The sequence below is a fragment of the Suricata suricatta genome, chromosome 7, assembly GCF_006229205.1.
Source record: "Suricata suricatta isolate VVHF042 chromosome 7, meerkat_22Aug2017_6uvM2_HiC, whole genome shotgun sequence".
Taxonomy (NCBI): domain Eukaryota; kingdom Metazoa; phylum Chordata; class Mammalia; order Carnivora; family Herpestidae; genus Suricata; species Suricata suricatta.
The window spans coordinates 26,245,866-26,268,419 of NC_043706.1; the positions used below are offsets into that span (position 1 = coordinate 26,245,866).

The window sequence follows — 22,554 nt, forward strand, 5'->3', positions numbered from 1 at the left end:
TGAAATCACTACCAGAAAGTCAGGAGGTGGAGACAATTACAGAGGAGGGAGGAGAGGAGGATTATTCCTCCAGCTCTGCTACAGAGATGAGGAAGACTCCTCCATGGAGCTCCAGCAGAGTCTTTGACAGGGTAAGCACAGGATTAGGGCAGTGCATCCCACAGTATGTGGGCTCTCCTTCCTCACACAAGGTGACCCTTCAGTCCTGACCTGTCCCATGCAGTGGCCCCTAGCTGCATGTAGTTACTGAGCACTTGCAATGTGCCCAGTCTGAACTGAGATGTATTATAAATGCAAAATACACGCTGGACTTCAAAGACTTGATACACAGTAAAATAAGGTAAAATGTCTTGATAATATTTTATATTGAAATGATAGGACATCCAGATGGCCAACAGGCACAGGAAACGATGCTCAGCATCACTCATCATCAGGGAAATACAAATCACAACCACACTGAGATACCACCTCACGCCAGTCAGAGTGGCTAAAATGAACAAGTCAAGAGACTATAGATGCTGGCGAGGATGTGGAGAAATGGGCACTCTCCTACACTGTTGGTGGGAATGTAAACTGGTGCAGCCGCTCTGGAAAACAGTGTGGAGGTTCCTCAAAAAATTAACAATAGAACTCCCCTCTGACCCAGGAATAACACTGCTGGGGATCTACCCAAGGGATATAGACGTGCTGATACATAGGAGCACATGTACCTTAATGTTCATAGCAGCACTTTCAACAATAGCCAAATCATGGAAAGAGCTCAAATGTCCATCAACTGATGAATGGATCAAGAAGATGTGGTATATGTATACAATGGAGTATTACATGGCAACGAGAAAGAATGAAATCTGGCCCTTTGTAGCAAAACGGAGGGAATCATGCTAAATGAAATAAGTCAGGCAGAGAAGGAATAATACCATATGTTTTCACTCATAGGTCTAGCAGGAGAAACCTAACAGGGACCATAAGAAGGGGAAAGAGGGGGAGAGAGCTGGGGAGAGGGAGTGAGGCAAATCATGAGAGACTTTTGAATGCTGAGAACAAACTGAGGGCTGAGGAGGGAGGGGAGAGGGGGAGGGGGTAATGGTCATGGAGAGGGGCACTGGGTGTTATATGAAAACCAACTTGGTAATAAACTATTTAAATTAAAAAAAGAAATGATACTTTACTGTATATATTGGGTTAAATAAAACATTAAATTAGTTTCACCTTTTCTTCTTATTTTTTTAATGTGGCCAATCAAAATTTTAAAATTCATTATGTGGCTTGCATTATATTTCTATTATTTTTTACTAAACTTGTAAAGTCCTGTCTCCAAAAATGCACATAATATGGTGTGTATATAGTTTTTATTTACTGGTAACAATGATTATCAAACCTGGAACTGAAAGATCTATGGCAACACTAGGACCTGTTATTCAAGGGAGCCTAGAACTAGCCCAGAAGTTAGATTCCAAAGGTCAGAGTCAGACTGAGGCAGAACCAGGTGGTCAGGACGAGCTTGAGGGATAAGGTCATAGAAGAGTCGGAGCTGGTTCCCAAGAACATGTTTAGGTCAGGAACCATGACCAGGGAGATGGACAGTCAGGTGGTCATGAGTATAAAGTAACTTCCTGCTGCATGCCCACAGCTTTTATATTGTTCCTGCTGAGCCAGGAACGAATTCTAGAATGGCTTACCTGGGTATGCGAGTGGGAACAGGTAATTGGAAACACCTGGTTGAGGTAGGTGGCTGGGCACGCTCCAGGAAACAATCACTTCTGGGAAGTATGTTGTGACAGTAATGATGTTAGGGCCAAGTTAGAGTATTTGTTAAATTACAGTGACCTGAAAGTGAGTTTCCATATTCCAGGTGTTAGTCTGCAAATTACTGTCGCACTCATGTAAACCTAACATCACACAGTGTTAAAGATAGATGGAGCTCTATATAGAAACTGCAAGCTGAAGCAATAGTGCTTATATTAAAGGCAACCATAGTCATTTCATTACTATATTGAAACAATCAGCTTATGTAATAGCCATCACAAGATAGCGCTTTGTGGTAGATTTTTTCTAGAGATGGCTGCAACAATCCCTCCCATTCGGCAGGCCCTTTTGCACTGTGACTCCACAGCTCTTCTCATAAAGGAGGTCCGTTTCCCCTTTGTAGAATTGGGACTGACCCTATAACCAGTAATATGCAGAGGAGATGAGGCCTGATTAAGACCTTATGAGGCCTTGCAGCTTCTGTTTTGTTAAAAAAAAAAAAAAAAAACTTGAGCTGGATGATAAGAGATCACAAGTTTGGGGGACACATGGAGGAGAACTGAGCACCAAGGACCTAGGCCTCTGAAGGAGGCCAGCAACCCCAGTCAGATCACCTTGGCCATAGGGCACAGAGACAAGCCATCTGCCCCGAGCCCTCCTAAATTCCCAGCGCATACAATCCTCCACCGTCAAAAGGTTTAAACCACGAAATGTTAGGATGGCTTATTAAGCAGCATTAGACAGGTGAAACATCCCTTACTTGTATGTAGATTTTACGTTAAAGTCTTTCATACATGATTTCTATGCTCACATAATTTGGGGATACATATAATTGCTTAAAAAATTCCTTATGCATTCACTTAGAATACATTATGCTACACATACATACACAACAAACATACGCGCTGTGTATTTTGCTCAAATTAATTCTAAGTCCTAAAAGGCCACAAAATGGTATTACAGAGGAATGAAGAATAACTCAGTGTGCCCCCTTGTTCCTGCGGAATGGCAGGAGGATGCTGCTGAAGGAGGAACCACTTTTGCTGTTTGTGGCACAGCCTCCTAGCTGAGACACAACGCAGATTATGATCGGGTGTAAAGGCAGCAAGGAAGCAATGACTGCCAAATTGTACCAGAACAGCCTTGTTATTCATGGACTATAATACGAGCCACACTAACCAACTAAGTGCTGAAAAATGAGGACAGCATGAGTTCAACAAGAGGCTTTTGAGAGAAGTTTGAAATGCTGCAGCAGGGCGCCTTGGTGCCCTTCCCTGTGCCTTCTCATATGATTCCCAGCAAATATCCAACCTTGTTCAAATAGCATTAATAATTGGAACGGCAATACCCCACAATCTGTACCTGATGTTGGAGTGAAGAGAGGGTTGCAAGGAGAAGAAAAGGAGCAAAATAGTTGAATAGCACAAACCATAAAGGGTATTATTCAAAGAAAAATACATTGCCGGAGCTCGGTTTATTGTTCTCCATAGATTTAAAAAAATATTATAGGCAACATGTTTTTGATTAGTTTGCTAAAAGCAGAAGTGGGCAAATTACAGTCCATGGGCCAGTTGACCGTTTTTGTAAATAATGTTTTGTTGGGATGCAGCCGTGCCCATTTGTTTCTGTACTGTCTGTGTTCTTGTACATGTTCTTGTGCCACAACAGCAGAATGGCAGAATGGAGTACTCATGTTAGATACCATGTGGCTCTCAAGCCTAAAATATTTACTACATTGCCCTTTAAGAAAAAGTTTGCTGACCCCTGGATTAAAGAAAATAAATGGAAGAATTATGCTGAAAGTAAACAAGAAAGATATGGAAGAGAAAAAGAAAATCCATCCAGAAACTGAAGCACACTAGCAACAAAATTTAAAATCAGTGTTACTGAAAACAATCAGGTGAACAGGCAGGAAGAAACCACATAAAAGAATAGGGAAAAGAGCAAGCATACAAATGATTCGATATGGTATAATAGGCACAGAAGATAGAAGAAAAGAGATACAACACGTGCATAATTGGTGTGCCTGAAAAAGAAATGGAACAAATAGAAGAGCTAAAATATACTCCAAGATTAATAGAATAAATGCATTATCTGTGTTTGCCTATAGTAACCCAGAAAAACCGATTCAGGATGATTAACACAAGACAACGAGCTTTTAGGTTTTCTCTTGTCTCCAGAGAAAAACTAACCCTCACCCTTGGAATTTGTAGATTGGTGTACCTGGCCAGAAAACAGAGGGCAAGGTTGATTCTGGCACAGCTTTTTTCTTTCAGTGCATATTATATCAATGTAGAATAATATGTTAACAGCAAAAGTAGAAAGCGAGAGCTCTATAGCTTTCTAAATTGTGTTATTTTATTGTTTTCATTAATTTATTACCTAATGATTCTTTTCAGTCACTTTGTATCTTTATAATGCCTGAAGGATTCTATGAAAGGAATCCACTAATCACAGTATTTTAGTCCATGAAGAAAATTACTAGATTAAGAAGGCCTTAAGGCCAACCTCTGTTTTATACTAGAGGATTTCTCGTTAACTAACTATGTCATAGTCGGGGACAGTCTCCTACGCTAATGCTCAGGCCTATGTGTGTGGGTACCACAAAGCATAAAGCCTGACCTAGCACAAGGCTACTTGAAGTCCTCACCCAAACAATATAAATACCAAGCTGTTACCATGAAGACAGCTACTAAAATTTAAAGACAAAAATGTATGTGAATAGAGTTCTATTTGGCATTTTTTATTGGGAATTTTTATTTCCATTTGTTCAAATTCCCATGATTTTTATTAGAATTATTTCATTCATTTCTCCCCCGAAAGAAATAAATATATATAGTTCTAAGATTACGTTTATGACAGTAGCACATAAGGCACAGAGCACAGGACTGAAAAAGCAGCAGTCAAATAAACATGGTTAAACATAACCTTCATTAACAAATCTTGTTATTCATGGATGACAGCTCAGTTAATAAGTGTTTGTGGCTTGGATACTGAACTGGAGGTTAATGGCGAGGTGGAAGCAATTGTAGAATCCAGATTTTTAAGACAAACACACATCACACCCCAAAAGGCATGCATGGAATCAGGTGTAGTTAGTCGGCTGTGGTGATGTACTTTGGGTGTTCTCCTTCACTGGTCCAGCTGTGAACAGCCTCCAGAGCTACCAAGTCAAGGAAAGTGGAATGATCCTTCACTACCTACTTCCGCATGCATGATCTGAATAGCCAAACAGGACATTGTGGGATGGAGTGTTTTTACTTGAAGTTTTTTAAATCACAGTTTTATTTTGAGTTCTCTAAATTAGCTTTATGGAACAGATAGGTTCTATCTATAATTATATAGTTTCCAGAGAACACATGTCCAAATTTAACTAACATTTATAACCATCTACACCTGGCCTTCCAATGGCAATGGGATGGCATCAGATTTCTTCTCTACCTCCTTGTGCCATAAAAGCAAAGGGATTGTGAGACATGATTTGAAAACTGCACTTTTCATTTGCCATTAAGGGACATTTTTATGTTGATGAATCTGAAGCCTTGGTACATTCCTTAACTGACTGTCTTTCCTCCCTGTGGGATGGATTAAAAGCAGGAGATTTTTTTGTTTGCACTGGTGATCAGGTCACGGCTGAAAGTAAATAAGTATCTGAGGAAGTGGATAAGTCAGTCATATCCTTAAAGGGCACTGAAAGAATGTGGGAAGACTCTCTTTTTTCTCCTTCATTCCTTGAGAGACAAAGAGAGGACTGACGTCTAAAACATGTAACCTCAAAATTGTTTCTATAGTCAGATGCCAAAGCCTAGTTGCGATTTGATCACAGAGTGTGGCCTGGCTGTGTTATGGGTCATGTGTTCAGCATGTGAACAGGAAGGTGAGAAGTGGTGAGCTTTTGCCTCAGTTGTGCCATCCATCAGAGAACAAATGGACCAAATCAATGTGTGCAGCTGTATAAGGAGGTAAATGGCTGAGTACTTCTCACACAGGGGCCTTTGTGTCCTGGACATGATCTAGCATTATGATGGGATGCACTGGGCCTCGGCTTTGTGGCAAATTACTAACCCATTGTCACACCCGAACACAAGGTCATTTATCTTCTAATCCAGAATGTCACCTGTTCTTCATTTACCAGTCAATAACCATTAATTATGTTCAGTGGAAATTTAAACAAAGCCCTTTCCCTCTATTAAAACCAGTAAACTATTCAGTAATAACAAATAAATCTGGAGTTGCATATCCTTTCCCTTCCCATTCCCAGACTGGAGTCTGGTACAATATGAACTTGAGAGGAAATGCCTAGAAATTGATAGGTCAAAGGCCGCAGATAGTCTGATGGAAAAGAAAAGAGCAGATTCTTGGCACCCACTTTAGTGAAAGTGAGAGGCTCCTACTGATCCCCAAATTCCTGTCGGGGAACATAACTAGTACCAGGGAACTCGTGCCCAGTGCTTAAAGTAATCTACCATTAACCAGTAATCATATTTTCTCCTTTTATTTTTAGCAAGCTCTTGCTTTCTTTCACATGACTAAAAATATAATTTTTTTCAAAACCATCCTAGCACAACATAGTGTTTCAAAAGAAATAAAATAAGCTAAGCAGTCCTGAAAGACCTATTTTAAATGTTATTTTTAGAATGGAAATTTGAGTAAAACACATGTAAGTGTATACGCTAATCCCTCAGAAAAATGTTCAAATAGAAATTGTAGCCAGAAGCATAATTTAGTTTTTCCTAAAAACTCTGAAAGTATTTTTGAAGAAAACCAAAACAAGTGTGTGTGTGTGTGTGTGTGTGTGTGTGTGTGTGTGTGCGCGTGCATACTCAGGGGAGATGGGAGGGTCAGCTTAGTTGGAGAAGAGTAGCCAAAGGGCAGGCTCAGTCCCAGTGAAGCCAACAATACTGTTGTACCATTCGTCACATGGAAACTCAGTGAGATAATAGGAATGTATTTCAAGGACTAGACCTCAGGCTCTTGTATGGGATCTGGAAGGAGAAGTCAGAGTTTCCAGACAGACGAGGGAAGAGGGCATTCTTAAGCTGCGGGAACTGCATGTGCAAGGCACAGAGTTACGAGGAGGTAGCCCCCCCCCACTAGGCCTGCACTAATGCACATGTGCCTTGGTGCCCATTACAAAAGACACCTCTGAGGACCTTCACAATGAAGGGTGCTGGACACAGGGCTTGGCCAGCACAGCTGGGCTGCATTTCAGAACCCACTCATCCTCTCAGCCTAGAGCATTTAATAGCATCCAGCAGCCCTGAGGTCAGGGAGGTACAAAGATTTTGTAGACTCTGCGCTGCCTGGACTCTCCCAATAAAGAGAACATCGTGCATTTTGTGCCTTTTAAAAATTTATCAAGTTTTATTATGAATACTAATTTAGTAATTTTAAAGTGTTGTTCACCAACTGTGTTCACCACCTGTGATCTCCTAATGCAAAATTAAGCTCCAAATATTTCACTCATGTCAGCAGAACTCTCCTAGCCAAGACAATTTTATTAGCTACTGACCTGAATCTACTGCCATTGTCCTACCCAGTGTGCCCCATCTCCAAGGCATATAAAATTGCCAAAGGTATCATCTTCATAGAACATGAATATAATTTGAAATAGTGTCAATAATAGACCAAAACTACAAAATATTCACAAGAAATAACTTCGAGTAAAAGATGTGTTTATTTTTTTTTTCAGAAGGATGGCACAAATTCAAGTGAATAAAGAGGAATTAAATTTTTTGGGTTATGTTCTCTAAGAAAAAATAAATTGCCCCATTCATTACAGCAACCTATGTTTCAGCTTCTCCAATAGCAACTGGCGACACACCAACCGAAATAGTTCTCTTTAAATGTTAGAACAAGAGTTTAATACACATAATATTGGGAACTGTGTTCTAATGAAGTACCTATTATTTTTACCTATTTTATTTTGAAAAGTAGGTATGAATGATGGAAAAAAAATTGGGGGGGGTTGGATTTTTCTTAAAGAGGCATGCTCAGTCAAATACAAGCTGTTTTTTTTTAATCTGTGTCTTCTGTGTAACAAAATCACAAAAATTAATGTACAGTTTCAAACTATAGAAACTGTAGGCCTGTGTAGCTACTCATAAAAGTTGTTATAACTGAGTGGAGCCAGTCTATGACAATTGCCACCATTTTGTGTCGCAGACATGCAGCTGCATTGTTGCCCAACTAGATTTCTCCTTCTGTTGAAAAAGTGCACCAGTATGATGCCCCCATTGAGCACATGACCTTGCATTGCTACCTGATGAATCCTGAACTGTGGTGAAAACATTCTTATTGCCACTCAGATAACTTTTTTAAAGTGGCAGTATTGTTCATCATATGATTATTTTCCTATTAATGGTTCTTAATTATTTTGCTTTTTGATGTAAGCACATTGGTAAATTTCCAACTTTATTGTTAAGAAATATGGTTCTACTTTTGTGGAAAATCATCTGTCTTTTAAAATGACTTTTTCTTACCTTCTTTCCATGATATGAAGGAAAATTGGGCAATACTTTTTAAACTGTTCCTTTCTTAAATACATAAAAACCTTCTTTACCACAGATAACTTGTTCCTCTAAATTGTAGCCCAGAGACCTGCTGTGTGGGAATCAAGATGCCTAAATGTTCTCACGTCTACTGAGTCCAGACTTCTATGTCCCAGACATCTATACTGAGATATTCCACAAATGATTCTCATGCACATTCAAGTTTGAGAACCACGACTGTGATGGTTAGAATATTGTGTTAAATTAATGGTCATTTTCTAGCTGTACATGTCAAAGAATTCATACAAGGAGACCATTAGACGGAGGTAGTTTTTAATGCCTTAATAACCTATGTAAATGAACCAAAACCTAAGCCAGAGTCCACGCACTCAAATCCAAGAAAATGAAACTTAAGAACACCCGATCACAAACAGCTACCTCCACTTCTTCAAATAAGGCAACTGTGTAAACTATAGTCAATCAAATAATTCTTTTACTGTGCTTCAGTGTGTATTCTGTGAAAACCTGCTCCTCCTTTCTGTTAGAGCTGCACTCCCAACCACCTTTGGTTTACTGCTGCCCTGTTTGAATTGATGTATGTGCCAATAAACTCTTTAAAAAAATATTGAATGTGCCTTAGTTTACCTTTTAGCAATATACAATTATATGCTTTTGATAACATAATATTTTCCAAGGGGCAACTGGATGCATGCAACTTTAACTTGGATTTGCCTCTCTCTTTCTCTCTCCCTCTCTAGGCTATGTGGCTGATGTTGCAGAATGATGAGCCAGAGGATTTTGTCATAGCTACTGGGGAAGTCCATAGCGTTCGGGAATTTGTAGAGAAATCATTTTTGCACATTGGAAAAACCATTGTGTAAGTATAACTAAGAGTTGATTTCTGGTCAGTTATCAGCAAGTTTGTATAAGTGCTTGCTATCCACCTTGGTTTTGTCTTTTTCGCTTTTTTACTCTCTTGTAAAGCAAGACATGGAGTTTCAGTATGAAGCAGGGACTTTGTTTTTCACTGCATTTGACCCCAGCTATATTCTATCTTTTTTTCTTTTTTCAAGGTTTTAATTTTTTTTTTAATTTTAAACTTTTTACAAGGTTAACACATGACTTACTGTGATTTTACTGTAGGTAATTCTACTCCTACTAGGTCAATGTGATAACATTACACAATCTTTTTTAATGCTTTCACTTATATTTTAAAATTTTGAAACCATAAAAAACCTACAGAAAAATTTCAAATCCATTACAAACAATCTTCTTTTCTTTGGACCATTAAGAGAGTAGGTTGACCCATCACCCTGGATTTTTGTGTGTATTTCCTATAAACAATGACATTCTCCTACATAAACACAATACAGCCATCAAAATCAGGAAACTCAGTGATAAATTGCTACTGTCTAGTCCTCAGATCTCATTTGAATTTTGCCAGTTGGGCCACGACTTTACTTTATACCAAAATGATCGAGTTTATAATCATGAATAGCATTTATTTGTTGTGTTATACAAATTTTGGAGTAAGATTTTTATTGGAATATTTGAAAGATTTGTTTGAAATCCTTTTTATAAAGGGAAATTTTTTCTGTTTTGGCAATTTTTTAATTATGGTTGTATACAAACACACACACACACAAAATTTGGTGTTTTAATCATTCTTAAGTACAGAATTCAGTCACATTAAGTATATTCACAATGTTATGCAACAATCTCCACCATCCAACTCTAGGACATTTTTATTTTCCCCAACTAAACTCATTCAACAGTAACTTGCCATCCACCCCTCCCCACCAGTCCCTGGCAACCTCCATTCTACTTTATATCTTTATGAATTTGCCTATTCTTGGTACATCATATAAATTGTCCTTTGTGTTTGGCGTATTTCACAGAATTTTATGTCTTCATGATTAATCCATGTTGTACCCTGTATCAGCATTTCACTTCTTTTGAAGGCTGGATAATATTCCACTGTACATGTAGACTACATTTTATCTTTTGTTGAACACTGGGCTGCTTCCAAATTTTGGTAATCATGAATCATACTACTATGAACATGCATATTCAAATGTCTATTTGAGTCCCTGATTTTAATTGTTTTGAATAGTAGAATTCCTGGGTCATATGGTAATTATATGTTTAACTTTTTGAGGAGTTGCCAAACTGTTTCCAAGATTCACTTTTGAAGTATAAGAACAGACTTCCAGTTTGAGCTGTGATAGAATGACAGAAATCATAATAAACCTTCTATTTTTTTAAAAAAAGGAAACTACATAAAATATATGAAATAATTATTTTAGACATTGAACAACAGGCAGTGCAGGTCTGTGATCCCTGATAGAAAAGAAACAAATGAGGTGAGCCCTGCAATCACTCTGGGCCTCTTCCTGAAGGCACAGTCTCAACCATGGAACATGGAAGAGGCACATAGAGAGAACAATAGATAACAACTGTTTTTGCCAAGTTGAGGAGATAGAGGTCAGGATTTCGAGAGTCTGAGGCACCTAACATTATGGGGCAGAGTTCTAGAAATGTGGGCTCTACAAAGAAAACTCCAGAAATCTGCATAAGGACCCCATTCAGTTTGTACTGAATAATAAGATGTAGATGTGCAAGAAGAAATATCATAAGCTTAGACAAAGAACTACCTGGGAGCTGGGAACATTTCTCAGAGCTTACTCAAGTCTGGGAAGCATTTTGTGTTTCAGCCAGCCTTATTCGAGAGACCTTGTTCATCACTCAGTGAAGCAATTCAGGTTCTAGAGGACTCTGTCTCAGTTAATGTGACTAATCCTGAGACTAAAGGCTACTCCAGACGTAGGCTAACAAAGTTTAAATACAAACTTCAAAAGGATCAAACTCTACACAAAGAACAACGCCTTGCTAAAACAAAGCCCAATGTTTTTCAGAATAAGACGGTAAAATCTAGACTCAACAATGTAAATTTCTTTTTTTAATTTTTTTAATGTTTTACTTAGAGAGAAAGAGAGAGAGACAAGGTGAGAAGGGGAGGGTCAGAGAAAGAGGGAGACACAGAATCCAAAGACAGGCTCCAGGATCTGAGCTGTCAGCACAGAGCCTGACACGGGGCTCGAACCCACAAACTGCGAGATGATGACCTGAGCCGAAGCCAGACACTCAACCGACAGAGCCTCCTAGGCGCCCCAACAACAACCTAAAATTCTTAATGTTCAGCATTCAATAAAAAATTAGGAGTGTCAAGAATCAGAAAAATGTGACCTATAATCAAGAGAAAAATCAATCAATGAAAACAGTCTGAGGAATAATAAAGATGATGTTACAAGTGCCCAAAGATATGCTCAAATATTTTAAGAAAAACATAAATCTAATAAAGAGAAAGAGGGAAATATATATTTTAAAAATAGCCCAATGGAACTTCAAGTGATGGAAAATTAAGTATTGAAATGAAAAATTCACTATTGGCATCAAGAACAGACTAAATATTGCAGAAAATACTGTTGAACTTACAGTAAAAATAAAAAGGATCCAAGATGAAACACAGAAATAAAAAAGACTGGAGAAAAAAATAACAGAATCTCAGTGACCTTTGTTACATTAACAAATAACCTAACGTGTAATTGAAGTCCCAAGAAGAAAGGGGGTAGGACACAGAGAAGGAATTAAATATTGGCCAAAATTTCCTCAAATTTGATGACAACAGTAAAATTACAGATCCTTAAGAGGTTTAGTAATCCCAAGGAGGAGAAATAAAAAGATCTCACCAGGATACATCATAATCAAATTACTAAAATTAAACGCTAAGGAGAAAATCTTAAAGGCAGGCAGAGAAAAAACAATTATTTACAGAGGAACAAATGAAAGAAAGTTTTGTTATCAGAAACTATGTAAGACAACATCTTTAAACTGCTGAAAGGAACCTACAATCTAGAATCCTATACCCAGGGAAGCTATGTCAAAAATGGAGGTGAATTAAGACTGTTTTCAAACAAACAAGGCTCAAATGGTATATTGTTAGCAAACATTGAGACAAAAAGAAAATGATACTATTTCAAGGCATGGTCTCTATGGGGGAATGAAAATCACAAGAAATAGTAAATATGTGGGAAAACATAAAAGGTTTATTCCCTCATTTTAAAATTTAAAAGGTAATTGGTTGAAAGTAAAAATCATAACAATATATTATGAAGTTTCTGATACATAAAAATAAATGATATAACAGAAGCATAAAGTATGGGACAAGACAAAAGCATTTCATCATTATATTGTTTGTAAGACACTTACACTAGATGTGAATTGACACAAAATTATTCAAAGATAGGCTGCAGTAAGTTAAAGTGCATACTACAAACACCAGAGACTCTATGAAAAACAAAACAAAAAATAGCAATAAGGCAATAGTAGAATTAACATAGAATCCTAAAAAGCGCTCAGTCTAAAAGAAAGAAGGAAAAAGAGAATGGAAACAAATAACAGATGGGATGAACATAAAACAAATAGTAAGTATATTAATAATTACATCCATTGTAAATGCTCTAAGGGAGATTTGTCGCACTTGATAAAAAAGGCAATATGCCATGTACAAGAGGCACACATTAAATGTAAACACATAGGTTAAAAGATAAAAAAAGAAAACATGCAAACACAAATTGTAGTAAAGCTGGAGTAGCTATTTTAATATGCAATGAATTAGACTTCATTTAATTAGAAGAAATGAGTCATTTCATAATTTTAAAGGGATCAGATCATCATGAAGACATAACAGTTTTGAGTGTATATACACCCCATTACCATTACTTCAAAATACTGACAGAACTGAGGAAAAATAGACAAACCTTATATTTGAATACTTCAACACTCTTCTCTCCATAACTGACAAGTAAACAGAAAATCTTTGAGGATGTAGAAGACATGAACAACATAATAAATCTACTTGACCAAATTGACATTTGTAGAACATATTACCCACTGGGCCCAGAGAGCAGAATGCATGTATATGCAAATACACTTGTAACATTCACCAACATAAACCATATTCAGTACCATAAGAGAAGTTTATAAATTTTAAAATATTAAAATTGCAAGAATATATTTTCTGACCAAAGTGAAATTCAATTAAGAATTAGTAACAGAAAAAATATTAAAAATCCCCACACATTTGGAAATTGAACAACACACTTTTTTTTATAATTGTTTATTGTCAAATTGGTTTCCATATAACACCCAGTGCTTCTCCCCACACCCCCCTTCCCCCCCTCCCCCTCCCCCTTCAGCCCTCGGTTCATTTTCAGTATTCAGTAGTCTCTCATGATCTGTGTCCCTCTCTCTCCCCAATTCTCTTTCCCCCTTCCCCTTTCTATGGTCCTCTGTTAGGTTTCTCCTGTTAGACCTATGAATGCAGACATATGGTATCTGTCCTTCTCCGCCTGACTTATTTCGCTTAGCACACTTCTAAATAACTCACAGGTCAAAGAAGAAATCACAAGGGAAATTAGAATATATTTGAAATGAATGCAAATGGGAACAGCATGCCAGAAATTATGGGATACAGCTAAAGCTGTACTTAAAGAGAAATTTGTGGCTTTGAACACCAATATTAAAAAGGAAAGGGAAGGAAGGAAGGAAGGAAGGAAGGAAGGAAGGAAGATCCCAAACCGGTTATCCAAGCTTTCATCTCAAGAAGCTAAAGAAGATGAACAAATTAAACCCAATACAAACAGAAAAAAAAAATAATAAACACAAGAATAGAGATTGGTAAGATAGAAAGTGGAAAAATAGTGGAGAAAAACAGTACAACCAAAATCTTTATAACCTTTTAACCAGACTGATGAGGGGAAAAAGAAAAGACACAAGTTAATATATATTAGAAATAAAAGAAGAAACATCACCATATATCCTGCCAATATTAATGGTAATAAGGAAATATTATGAACAGCTATTTGCCAATGATTTTTTCAAATTAGAAGTGGACAAATTCGATAAAAGACACAATATTGCCAAAGTTGACTTAAGAAAAAATAGAAATCTTAGTTGTATCTGTTAAAGAACTTAATTTCAAGCATTTAAGGAAAAAGATAATACCATTACTATACATACTTAGAAGAGAGAAGTCTTCCTAACTCATTTTATGAGGTCAGCATTACCCTGATAGTAAAAACCAAAAATATTTCAGGAAAAAAAGTGTACAGACTAGTATTCCACATGAACATAGAAACAAAATCATTAAGAAAATATTAGCAAATTGATGGGGCACCTGGGTGGCTCAGTTGATTAAGCATCTGACTTCAGCTCAGGTCATGATCTCACGGTTAATGGGTTCAAGCCCTGTGTCGGGCTCTGTGCTGACAGCTTAGAGTCTGGAGCCTGTTTCAGATTCTGTGTCTCCCTTTCTCTCTCTGTCCCTCCCCCACTCGTGCTCTGTCTCTCTCTGTCTCAAAAATAAATAAACTATATAAAAAATTAAAAAATATATTAGCAAATTGAATCTAGCAAAATATAAAAAGTCAATACACCATGACCAAGTGGCATTTTTCTAGGAATGCAAGATGAGTTTAACATTTTTTTTAATTTTTAAAAACATTTTATTTATTATTGAGAGGCAGAGAGAGACAGAGCATGATCATGGGAGGGGCAGAGAGAGGAGGAGACAGAGAATCCAAAGGAGGCTCCAGGGTCTGAGCTGTTAGCACAGAGCGTGATGCAGGGCTTGAATCCACAAACTGCGAGATCATGACCTGAGCCGAAGTTGGATGCTTAATCGACTGAGCCAGCCAGGCGCACCAAGATGAGTTTAACATTTAAAAATCAATGTAATCCTGGGGTCCCTGGGTGGCTCAGTTGGTTAAGCCTCCAACTTTAGCTCAGCTCATGATCTCACAGTTTGTGGGTTCAAGCCCCGTGTCGGACTCTATACTGACAGCTCAGAGCCTGGAGCCTACTTCAGATTCTGTGGCTCCCTCTCTCTCTTCCCCTTCACTGCTTACACTCTGTCTTTCTGTCTCTGTCTCTGTCTCTCTCTCTCTCAAAAATAAATAAACATTTAAAAAATTAAAAATTAATCTAATTCAGCACATTTAATAAAACAGAAAAGAGAAATAATGAGATCTTTTTCAATAGTTGCAGCAAAAGCATTTGAAAAAAAATTCAGTGACTTATTATTTTTTTAAAGAAGAACTTTCAACACATTAGGAACTGAAGGAAATTTCCTCAAGTTGATAAATGGCCTCTGAGAAAACCCCACAATTAACATCATGCTTAATGTTGACAGACTGAATGCTTTTCTCCTAAAAATCAGGATCAAGGCAAGGATGCCTACTTTTATTATTCCTTTTCAAACTTGTCTTGAAGATCCTAGCCAAAAATAAAACAAGAAAAATAAATGAAAAGAAGAAATATATGTCTTTATTCATAGATAGCATAATAGAGTACATACAAAGCTTTAAGTATTATTTAAGTAAAATAACTACTAAAACTAACATTTAACTATTTACTTATTTATTTATCAATTTATTTATTTAACAATGTCACAAGATACAAAATCTATACCTAAAAATCAGTTTTATTTTTATAGACTGCCAGTGAACAATTGGAAACTGAACATTTTTTTAGCACAATACCACTTATAAGAGAATCCGAAAAACATGAAATAATTAGAGATGAATTTGATAAAACATATGAAAGATTTGTACACTACAACCTGAAAAACATTGATGAGAGAAACCAAAATAGCGCTAAATAGAGGAATACACCATGTTCTTGGATTGGAGAGCTAAATGTTGATAAGATGTAGATTCTCTTCAAATTAATCTATAGATTTAGTGCAATCAAAGTCACAGTCTTTTTTGGTAGAAATTTACAGGCTGATTCTAAAATTGATATGTAACTTCAAAGAATCTAGAATTTTGAAAAAGAAGATCAAACTTCTCTTAACACTTAATCTGCATGATACTCACAGAAAGACAGATCAATAGAACAGATTGTAAAGCCCAGAAGTTGACTCATACTGTACCAAGTGAATTTTTACAGATGTCAATGTAATTAATTGAGGAAGGATAGTCTTTTCAGCAAATGGTGCTGGAATTGTGAATAGCCACACCATACAGAGTGGGAAAAAATGAAACTCAATCCATAAATCACACCATACACAGAAATTAATTGAAAAGGATCATACATATAAATGTTAAAACTAAAAACTTTTAGATGAAAACATAGGGGAAGACTTTACAACTTTGTTGTAAGCAAAAGATTTCTTAAGTTGTTTTTCTGTAGGTTGAGTTATAAGAGTTTTTATGTTTTGCAAATGTATGCATGCAGTACATGACTACCTTTTAAATTTCTTAATAGTGCCTTTCAAATAGCAAAAAGTTTTACATTTTCATGTAATTCAATTTATCATTCTTTATGGCTTTTGGTTGCTATATGTGTTTGCAATGAATGTATCGATTTGGGGTAAAGCCAAGGATTTCTTAGGACACCAAAAACAAAAACCATAAAAGGGGAAAAAATGACAAACTCAGTATCACAATTAAAAACCTCTGCTCTTTATAAAGGAGATGTGGTATATATATATGTATGTATATATAATGAAATATTACTCAGCCATCAAAAGGAATGAAATCTTCCTATTTGCAATGACATGGTTGGAGCTAGAGTATATGATGCTAAATGAAATAAGTCATTCAAAGACAAATACTGTATGATTTCACCCATATATGGAATTTAAGAAACAGAACAGATGAACATATGGGAGGGAGATATAAAAGAAAAAAGAGAGAGGGAAGCAAACCATAAGAGACTCTTAAAGACAGAGAACATACTGAGGGTTGATGGAGGGAGATGGGTGGTGGATGGGCTAGAAGGAGGACACTTGTTATAATGAGTGCTCAGTGTTATATGTAAGCAACGAATCATGGAATTCTACTCCTGAAACCAATATTACACTGTATGTTAACTAGAATTTAAATAAAAATTTCAAAAGAAAAAGAAAAGAAAACACTACACCAAAAACAAACACACAAAAATCAACAACAACAACAAAAAAAAAACAAAACACTACACCTCTGCTCTTTGAAAAGTGACCATTAAGAATATAAAAAGGCGAGCATGGTCTAGGAGAAATAAGTGTAATACTTACATTGGACAAAGGACTTATATCTAGACAAGAAGATAAATAAATCAATTTAAAAATGAGTCCAATATGAGAACAGATAATTTGACACAAGAAAAGATACAAACGGTTATTGGGCACAAGGAAAGATGCTCAGCATGATTAGTCAGCTGGGAAATGCTCCTTAAAACCACAGTGTAGTTAATACTGTTACACTCCCTTTAAAATGGCCACAATGCCACAGTGCCAAGCATTGATGAGGATGTTGTAGCAGCTAGAGCTCTCACACATTACTTATGAAAGTATAAATGGTAAAACCACCTTGAAAAATAGTTTGGCTATCTTATAAATTCAAATCTATATTTATCATTTGACCAGCAATTTTCCTAGACCTTTACCAAAGAAAAATGAAAATAAACATCCACATAGATACTTACAGATGAATATATATAACAGCTTTATTCCTAATTAAAGCACTGCCTCCCTGAACATTCAGTCAACCAGTGAATGAATAAACAAATGTTGTGTGTCTGTACCATGGAATACAATCCAGTTACCAAAAAAGGAGTGGACTAGGATGAATTTTAAAATCTAATGATTTTTTAATAGTTTGTTGTCAAATTGGTTTCCATATAACACCCAGTGCTCATCCCCACAAGTGCCCTCCTCCATTACCACCACCTCCCTCCCCCCTTCCCCCTCCCCCTTCAACCCTTGGTTCATTTTCAGTATTCAATGGTCTCAGGTTTTGCGTCCCTCTCTCTCCCCAACTCTCCTTCCCCCTTCCACTCTTCATGGTCCTCCATTAGGTTTCTCCTGTTCTCCTGTTAGACCTATAAGTGCAAACATATGGTATTTGTCCTTCTCCACCTGACTTATTTCACTTAGCATGACACCCTCGAGGTCCATCCACTTTGCTACAACTGGCCAGGTTTCATTCTTTCTCGTTGCCATATAGTACTCCGTTGTATATATAGACCACCTCTTCTTGATCCAGTCATCAGGTGATGGATATTTAGGCTCTTCCCATGTTTTGGCTATTGTTGACAGTGCTGCTATGAACATTGGGGTACATGTGCCCCTATGCATCAGCACTTCTATATCCCTTGGATAAATCCCTAGCAGTGTTATTGCTGGATCATAGGGGAGTTCTATTGATAGTTTTTTGAGGAACCTCCACACTGTTTTCCAGAGCGGCTGCACCAGTTTACATTCCCACCAACAGTGTAGGAGGGTGCCCGTCTCTCCACACCCTCACCAGCCTATATAGTCTCTTGATTTGTTCATTTTAGTCACTCTGACTGGCGTGAGGTGGTATCTCAGTGTGGTTTTGATTTGTGTTTCCCTGATGATGAGTGATGCTGAGCATCGTTTCATGTGCCTGTTGGCCATCTGGATGTCCTCTTTGGAATGATTTTAAGAAATCTAAACATAATTGCTTTGTGAAAGAAGTCAACCACAAAAAAGTACATACTGTATAATTCTATTTATAGGATATTGTAGGAAAGAATAATTTGGACTGATAAAGAGCCAGTCAGTAGTTGCCTTAGCATGATGGGCTGAATTTGGGGTGGTGGCTTGGAGAAGAACACAGGGAGGTGGTAGAAATGTCTCATATCTTGACTCTAGTGGTGGTTGCATGAATGTATGCATTTTTCAAAACTCATCAAACTGTATACTTTTTAGACATTTTATTGTTTATAAAGTATACCTCAATAAAGTTTTTTTATATAAAAGGAAAAGAAAACAAGGAACTTCAAAAGGCCATCATCAAGGAATGTTTAAGTGACTATAATCAATTGTTATCAAGCTATTAAAAATAATGCTTAAGAGCAGGGCATTTGGGTGGCTCAATCAGTTGAGCGTCTGACTTTGGCCCAGCTCATGATATGGTGGTCTGTGAGTTCAAGCCCTGCATCGGGCTCTGTGCAAAGCCTGGAGCCTGCTTTGGATTGTGCGTCTCCCTCTCTCTCTGCCCTTCACCTGATCGCTCTCTCTCGCTCGCTCTCTCTCATGAAAATAAATAAACATTAGGAAAAATTTTAATAATGCTTAAGAGGACTTTGAAGTATGATTATGACAATATTAAGTTTTTTTTAAATAAAGGATAAATAAAAGTTTAGATCTGTTGTATGATCTAAAGTCCCTAAAACTATGCCTACAAAAGATTAGAAGAAAACATAGTGTCAGTTTCCACACTGTGAAATTATGGGCACCTTTAATATTCTACTGTACATATTGCTCTGTATTCAGATTTTCTGTGAGGAACATATGTCCTTTTATAACAAGAAGTCACCTTATGCACATTTTTTTTTTTTTAGTGAGGAGTAGCATTATAAATGAATCTCCATAGAAGATTCTCTTTGAGAAGTGGATGAGACTTGGCCATTCTCCCATCTTGGAGCTAAAGCTCTGTTTTCAGTCAGCAGGCCATTCTTCTGCCCTGTGTTCCCCAGGAGCTAAATGCCTGTTTTCTGACCGAGTGCAGTCTCTCACAAAGTCGGATGCGATTCCAGGAGATGTGTGTGAAAGCATTTCGTGTCTCCTTCATTTAGAATGTACTGAATATTATAACCCTTCTTGGAGAATTGCCAGTAAAGAAACTGTTTAACTTTGTTTAACCCAGAATTTTCCAAGCTTAATTTTTAAGTTTATATTAAAATCTTATAAAACCAAGAGCTCTGTGGCTCACCCACTGGGAAACGTTCCTCTGTCATTCAAACCTGAACAACAGATACCTAGTATGTCTGACTCCCTCCCTCTCTTCTGAAATAGTGCTTGTCATTGGCAGTTTCTCCCTCAGTGGAAAAGGCCAGGAAAGCAGTTGAGTCATTTTCACTAAAATCTGTCTGAAATTTCAGTCAATGGCCTTCATTTTGTTTCAGAAGGCAGACTAAACCACAAATCAAGCTTTTAGTGGTATATTAAAAATTGCCTTTGAGTGGAATATAAAATTTTGGTAAAGTAAAAAACTTTTTGCAAATTCTTCCAGAAAAAAAGAGATCAATATGAAGTGCTAAGCATTCTAGATGAACTAAAGACCTGGCTTTGTGCCTTTAATAAGAGTCATCTGAGGGGCAGCAGTTACCACGTGTGTGCCCCGTACCTGTTTCAGGTCTTTCTGTGTCCTATCAGGAGTTGTGGGAACAGAATGCTTACAATGCATCTTCTTCATAGTTTGTCTGAAAATATAAAATTCCTTCTCAGGGCTAGATAATAAAATCATGATGGCTTCATGAATGCTGTCTGCAAGTTATGCTCTATTGTTTGTTTTCTTTCAATTTCCTTCCTCTGGATCTTCTTTGGGCCCCATGCATCAGCATACCGATCTCAGCTGGAAGAGCAGGGAAGCCACAGGCAATTTTATGTGCTACAGCCAAGACTGCTTCTTGTGCTTCAGAGTCCCCTGCAGCTGGGAGCTCTGACAGGCCAGCAAGTCCTTCTTGGGAAGGTGTCCACACAGTCAGAAACCGAGGCGGAAAGGAGCAAAGAAAACATACTGAGATCTGAACAGAGCTTAGAAGGCCGAGGATAGTATTATACCTCAGTAACTCATAGTTCTGTTACAGTGTGGGGAGGCATGCTTTGCTAGACTTTGAGAGTGTCCTCTTTCTCCTTGGGATGCTGTTTTAATCTCTTTATTTCAGACTTGCTCGATTTCAGTCTTAAGACATTCATCCTTATCTGTACACAGTGTGTATGTCACAGTGTGACATAATATTTATTGTATCATATTGTAAAAGCACAGTCCCAGTGCCACATTCCCTGAGTTTGAATCCCAGCTCTACAACTTCCAAAGGGATCATTTCTGTGTCTCCATTTTCCCAACTGTAAACCGTGGATAACACGAGTATCTATCTCACAGGGATGGGGTAAAGATTAAATGGGTTAAATGTATTTGAAGCACCTGAAACATTCCCCAATGCTTCCAAAGCTCTATATTAAGTATTTGCTCTTAATAAAGTGTCCAATTGATTGAAAACATTGGTCATCAGTGAAAACAAGGAAAACATCAAATGTGGAAACAATAAGATTAAACAAGTGATTATATGTGTGGGGACAAGAAATGTCTCATGTCTGTGTGACTGGACAGAACTGACTGTAGACACTTAGCAGAGAAAGGCAGCTGTAGGAAGAACAAGCTTCCTGCTGTAGTTGGACAGAAATTATGGGTGTAGTGAGACATCTCTTCATCTCTAACACCTGACCCCTTCTGAGAAGTAATTGGCCATTTATCAGAATTAGGACACCTATTTGCTGAGTCTATCTCCTGTAGAACAGTGGTTCTCAGACTCTAATGTTCTGTGAATCACTTGGGATCTTTTCAAATGCAGATTTGGAATCAGTAGGTCTGGGCAGGGCCTGAGATTTTGAATTTCTAACAAGATACCAAGTGATGCCAGTGCAGCTAGTCCATGGACACACTTTGAGTGGCAAAACCAGAGAGAATTATGGAATCTGAAGTTTGAGATGAACCTTGACAATCGCCAAGTCCAAACTCTTATCACTTTTAACTTTGTTTTCAGTCATCTGTGAGTTTTCCTTCCCTGATAGACTGGACAGTGGGCTCTTTCAGGGCTGAATGCGATTCCAGCTCCCTTCTCTCTGTACCTTTCATTCTGGACAGTACAGTGTCAGACATTTTGTAAATAAATCAACATTTTAATGAGTCGACAATGGAAAAATCATTTGTGGAAGTTGGGGAATTTGATTTTAGGAGGTTTTTTGGAGGGGGTAGGGAGTACTTGCTTAAAAATGAAAAGATTTAAAAAATTCCAGGGTATGTGACTGGTTTGCTCCTTTTCTTCCTTTTCCATTCTATCCTTACATCCCCAGGACTCATAAGATTACTTAAATGCCAATTGAACTTAATTGAATTTGGATTGAACTTATCATCTGATAAATTGAGGGGAAAAAAAGAGTTCTCTGGACTTTCCATTTCTGCCATTAATAAGTTTGGGAATGTGCAAAGATGAGATGAAGAAACCTAAGAAGCAAGAGTCATACACACCTCTTTTCTCTTATAAGACTTGAAAGAGGTGGACCAAAAGATGACTGGAATCTCCATAGAATGAAGCCAGAGTTTCTGGAAATTGCTTCTGGTCCTACCATGACTAAACCAATCTCTAATATGAGATGAGATGCTGCGTTTTTTTAATGCAAGTCACCTCAGAGCCTAAGGAAGTATGGTTTATTTATTAATCATTAAGTGCCCAATCCCACCAG

The 22,554-nt window shown here is 37.4% G+C and overlaps 1 protein-coding gene across 2 annotated transcripts in view; it reads left to right on the forward strand.

The window, feature by feature from the left end:
- The window catches only part of GMDS (GDP-mannose 4,6-dehydratase), a 631,992-nt gene that overhangs the window by 495,281 nt on the left and 114,157 nt on the right, over nucleotides 1-22,554 (forward strand). For both annotated transcript variants that reach the window (XM_029944959.1, XM_029944958.1), the window contains exon 8: nucleotides 8,996-9,114. In XM_029944959.1, coding sequence (XP_029800819.1) covers nucleotides 8,996-9,114 — 119 coding nt within the window. The remainder of the gene's footprint in view (nucleotides 1-8,995; nucleotides 9,115-22,554) is intronic.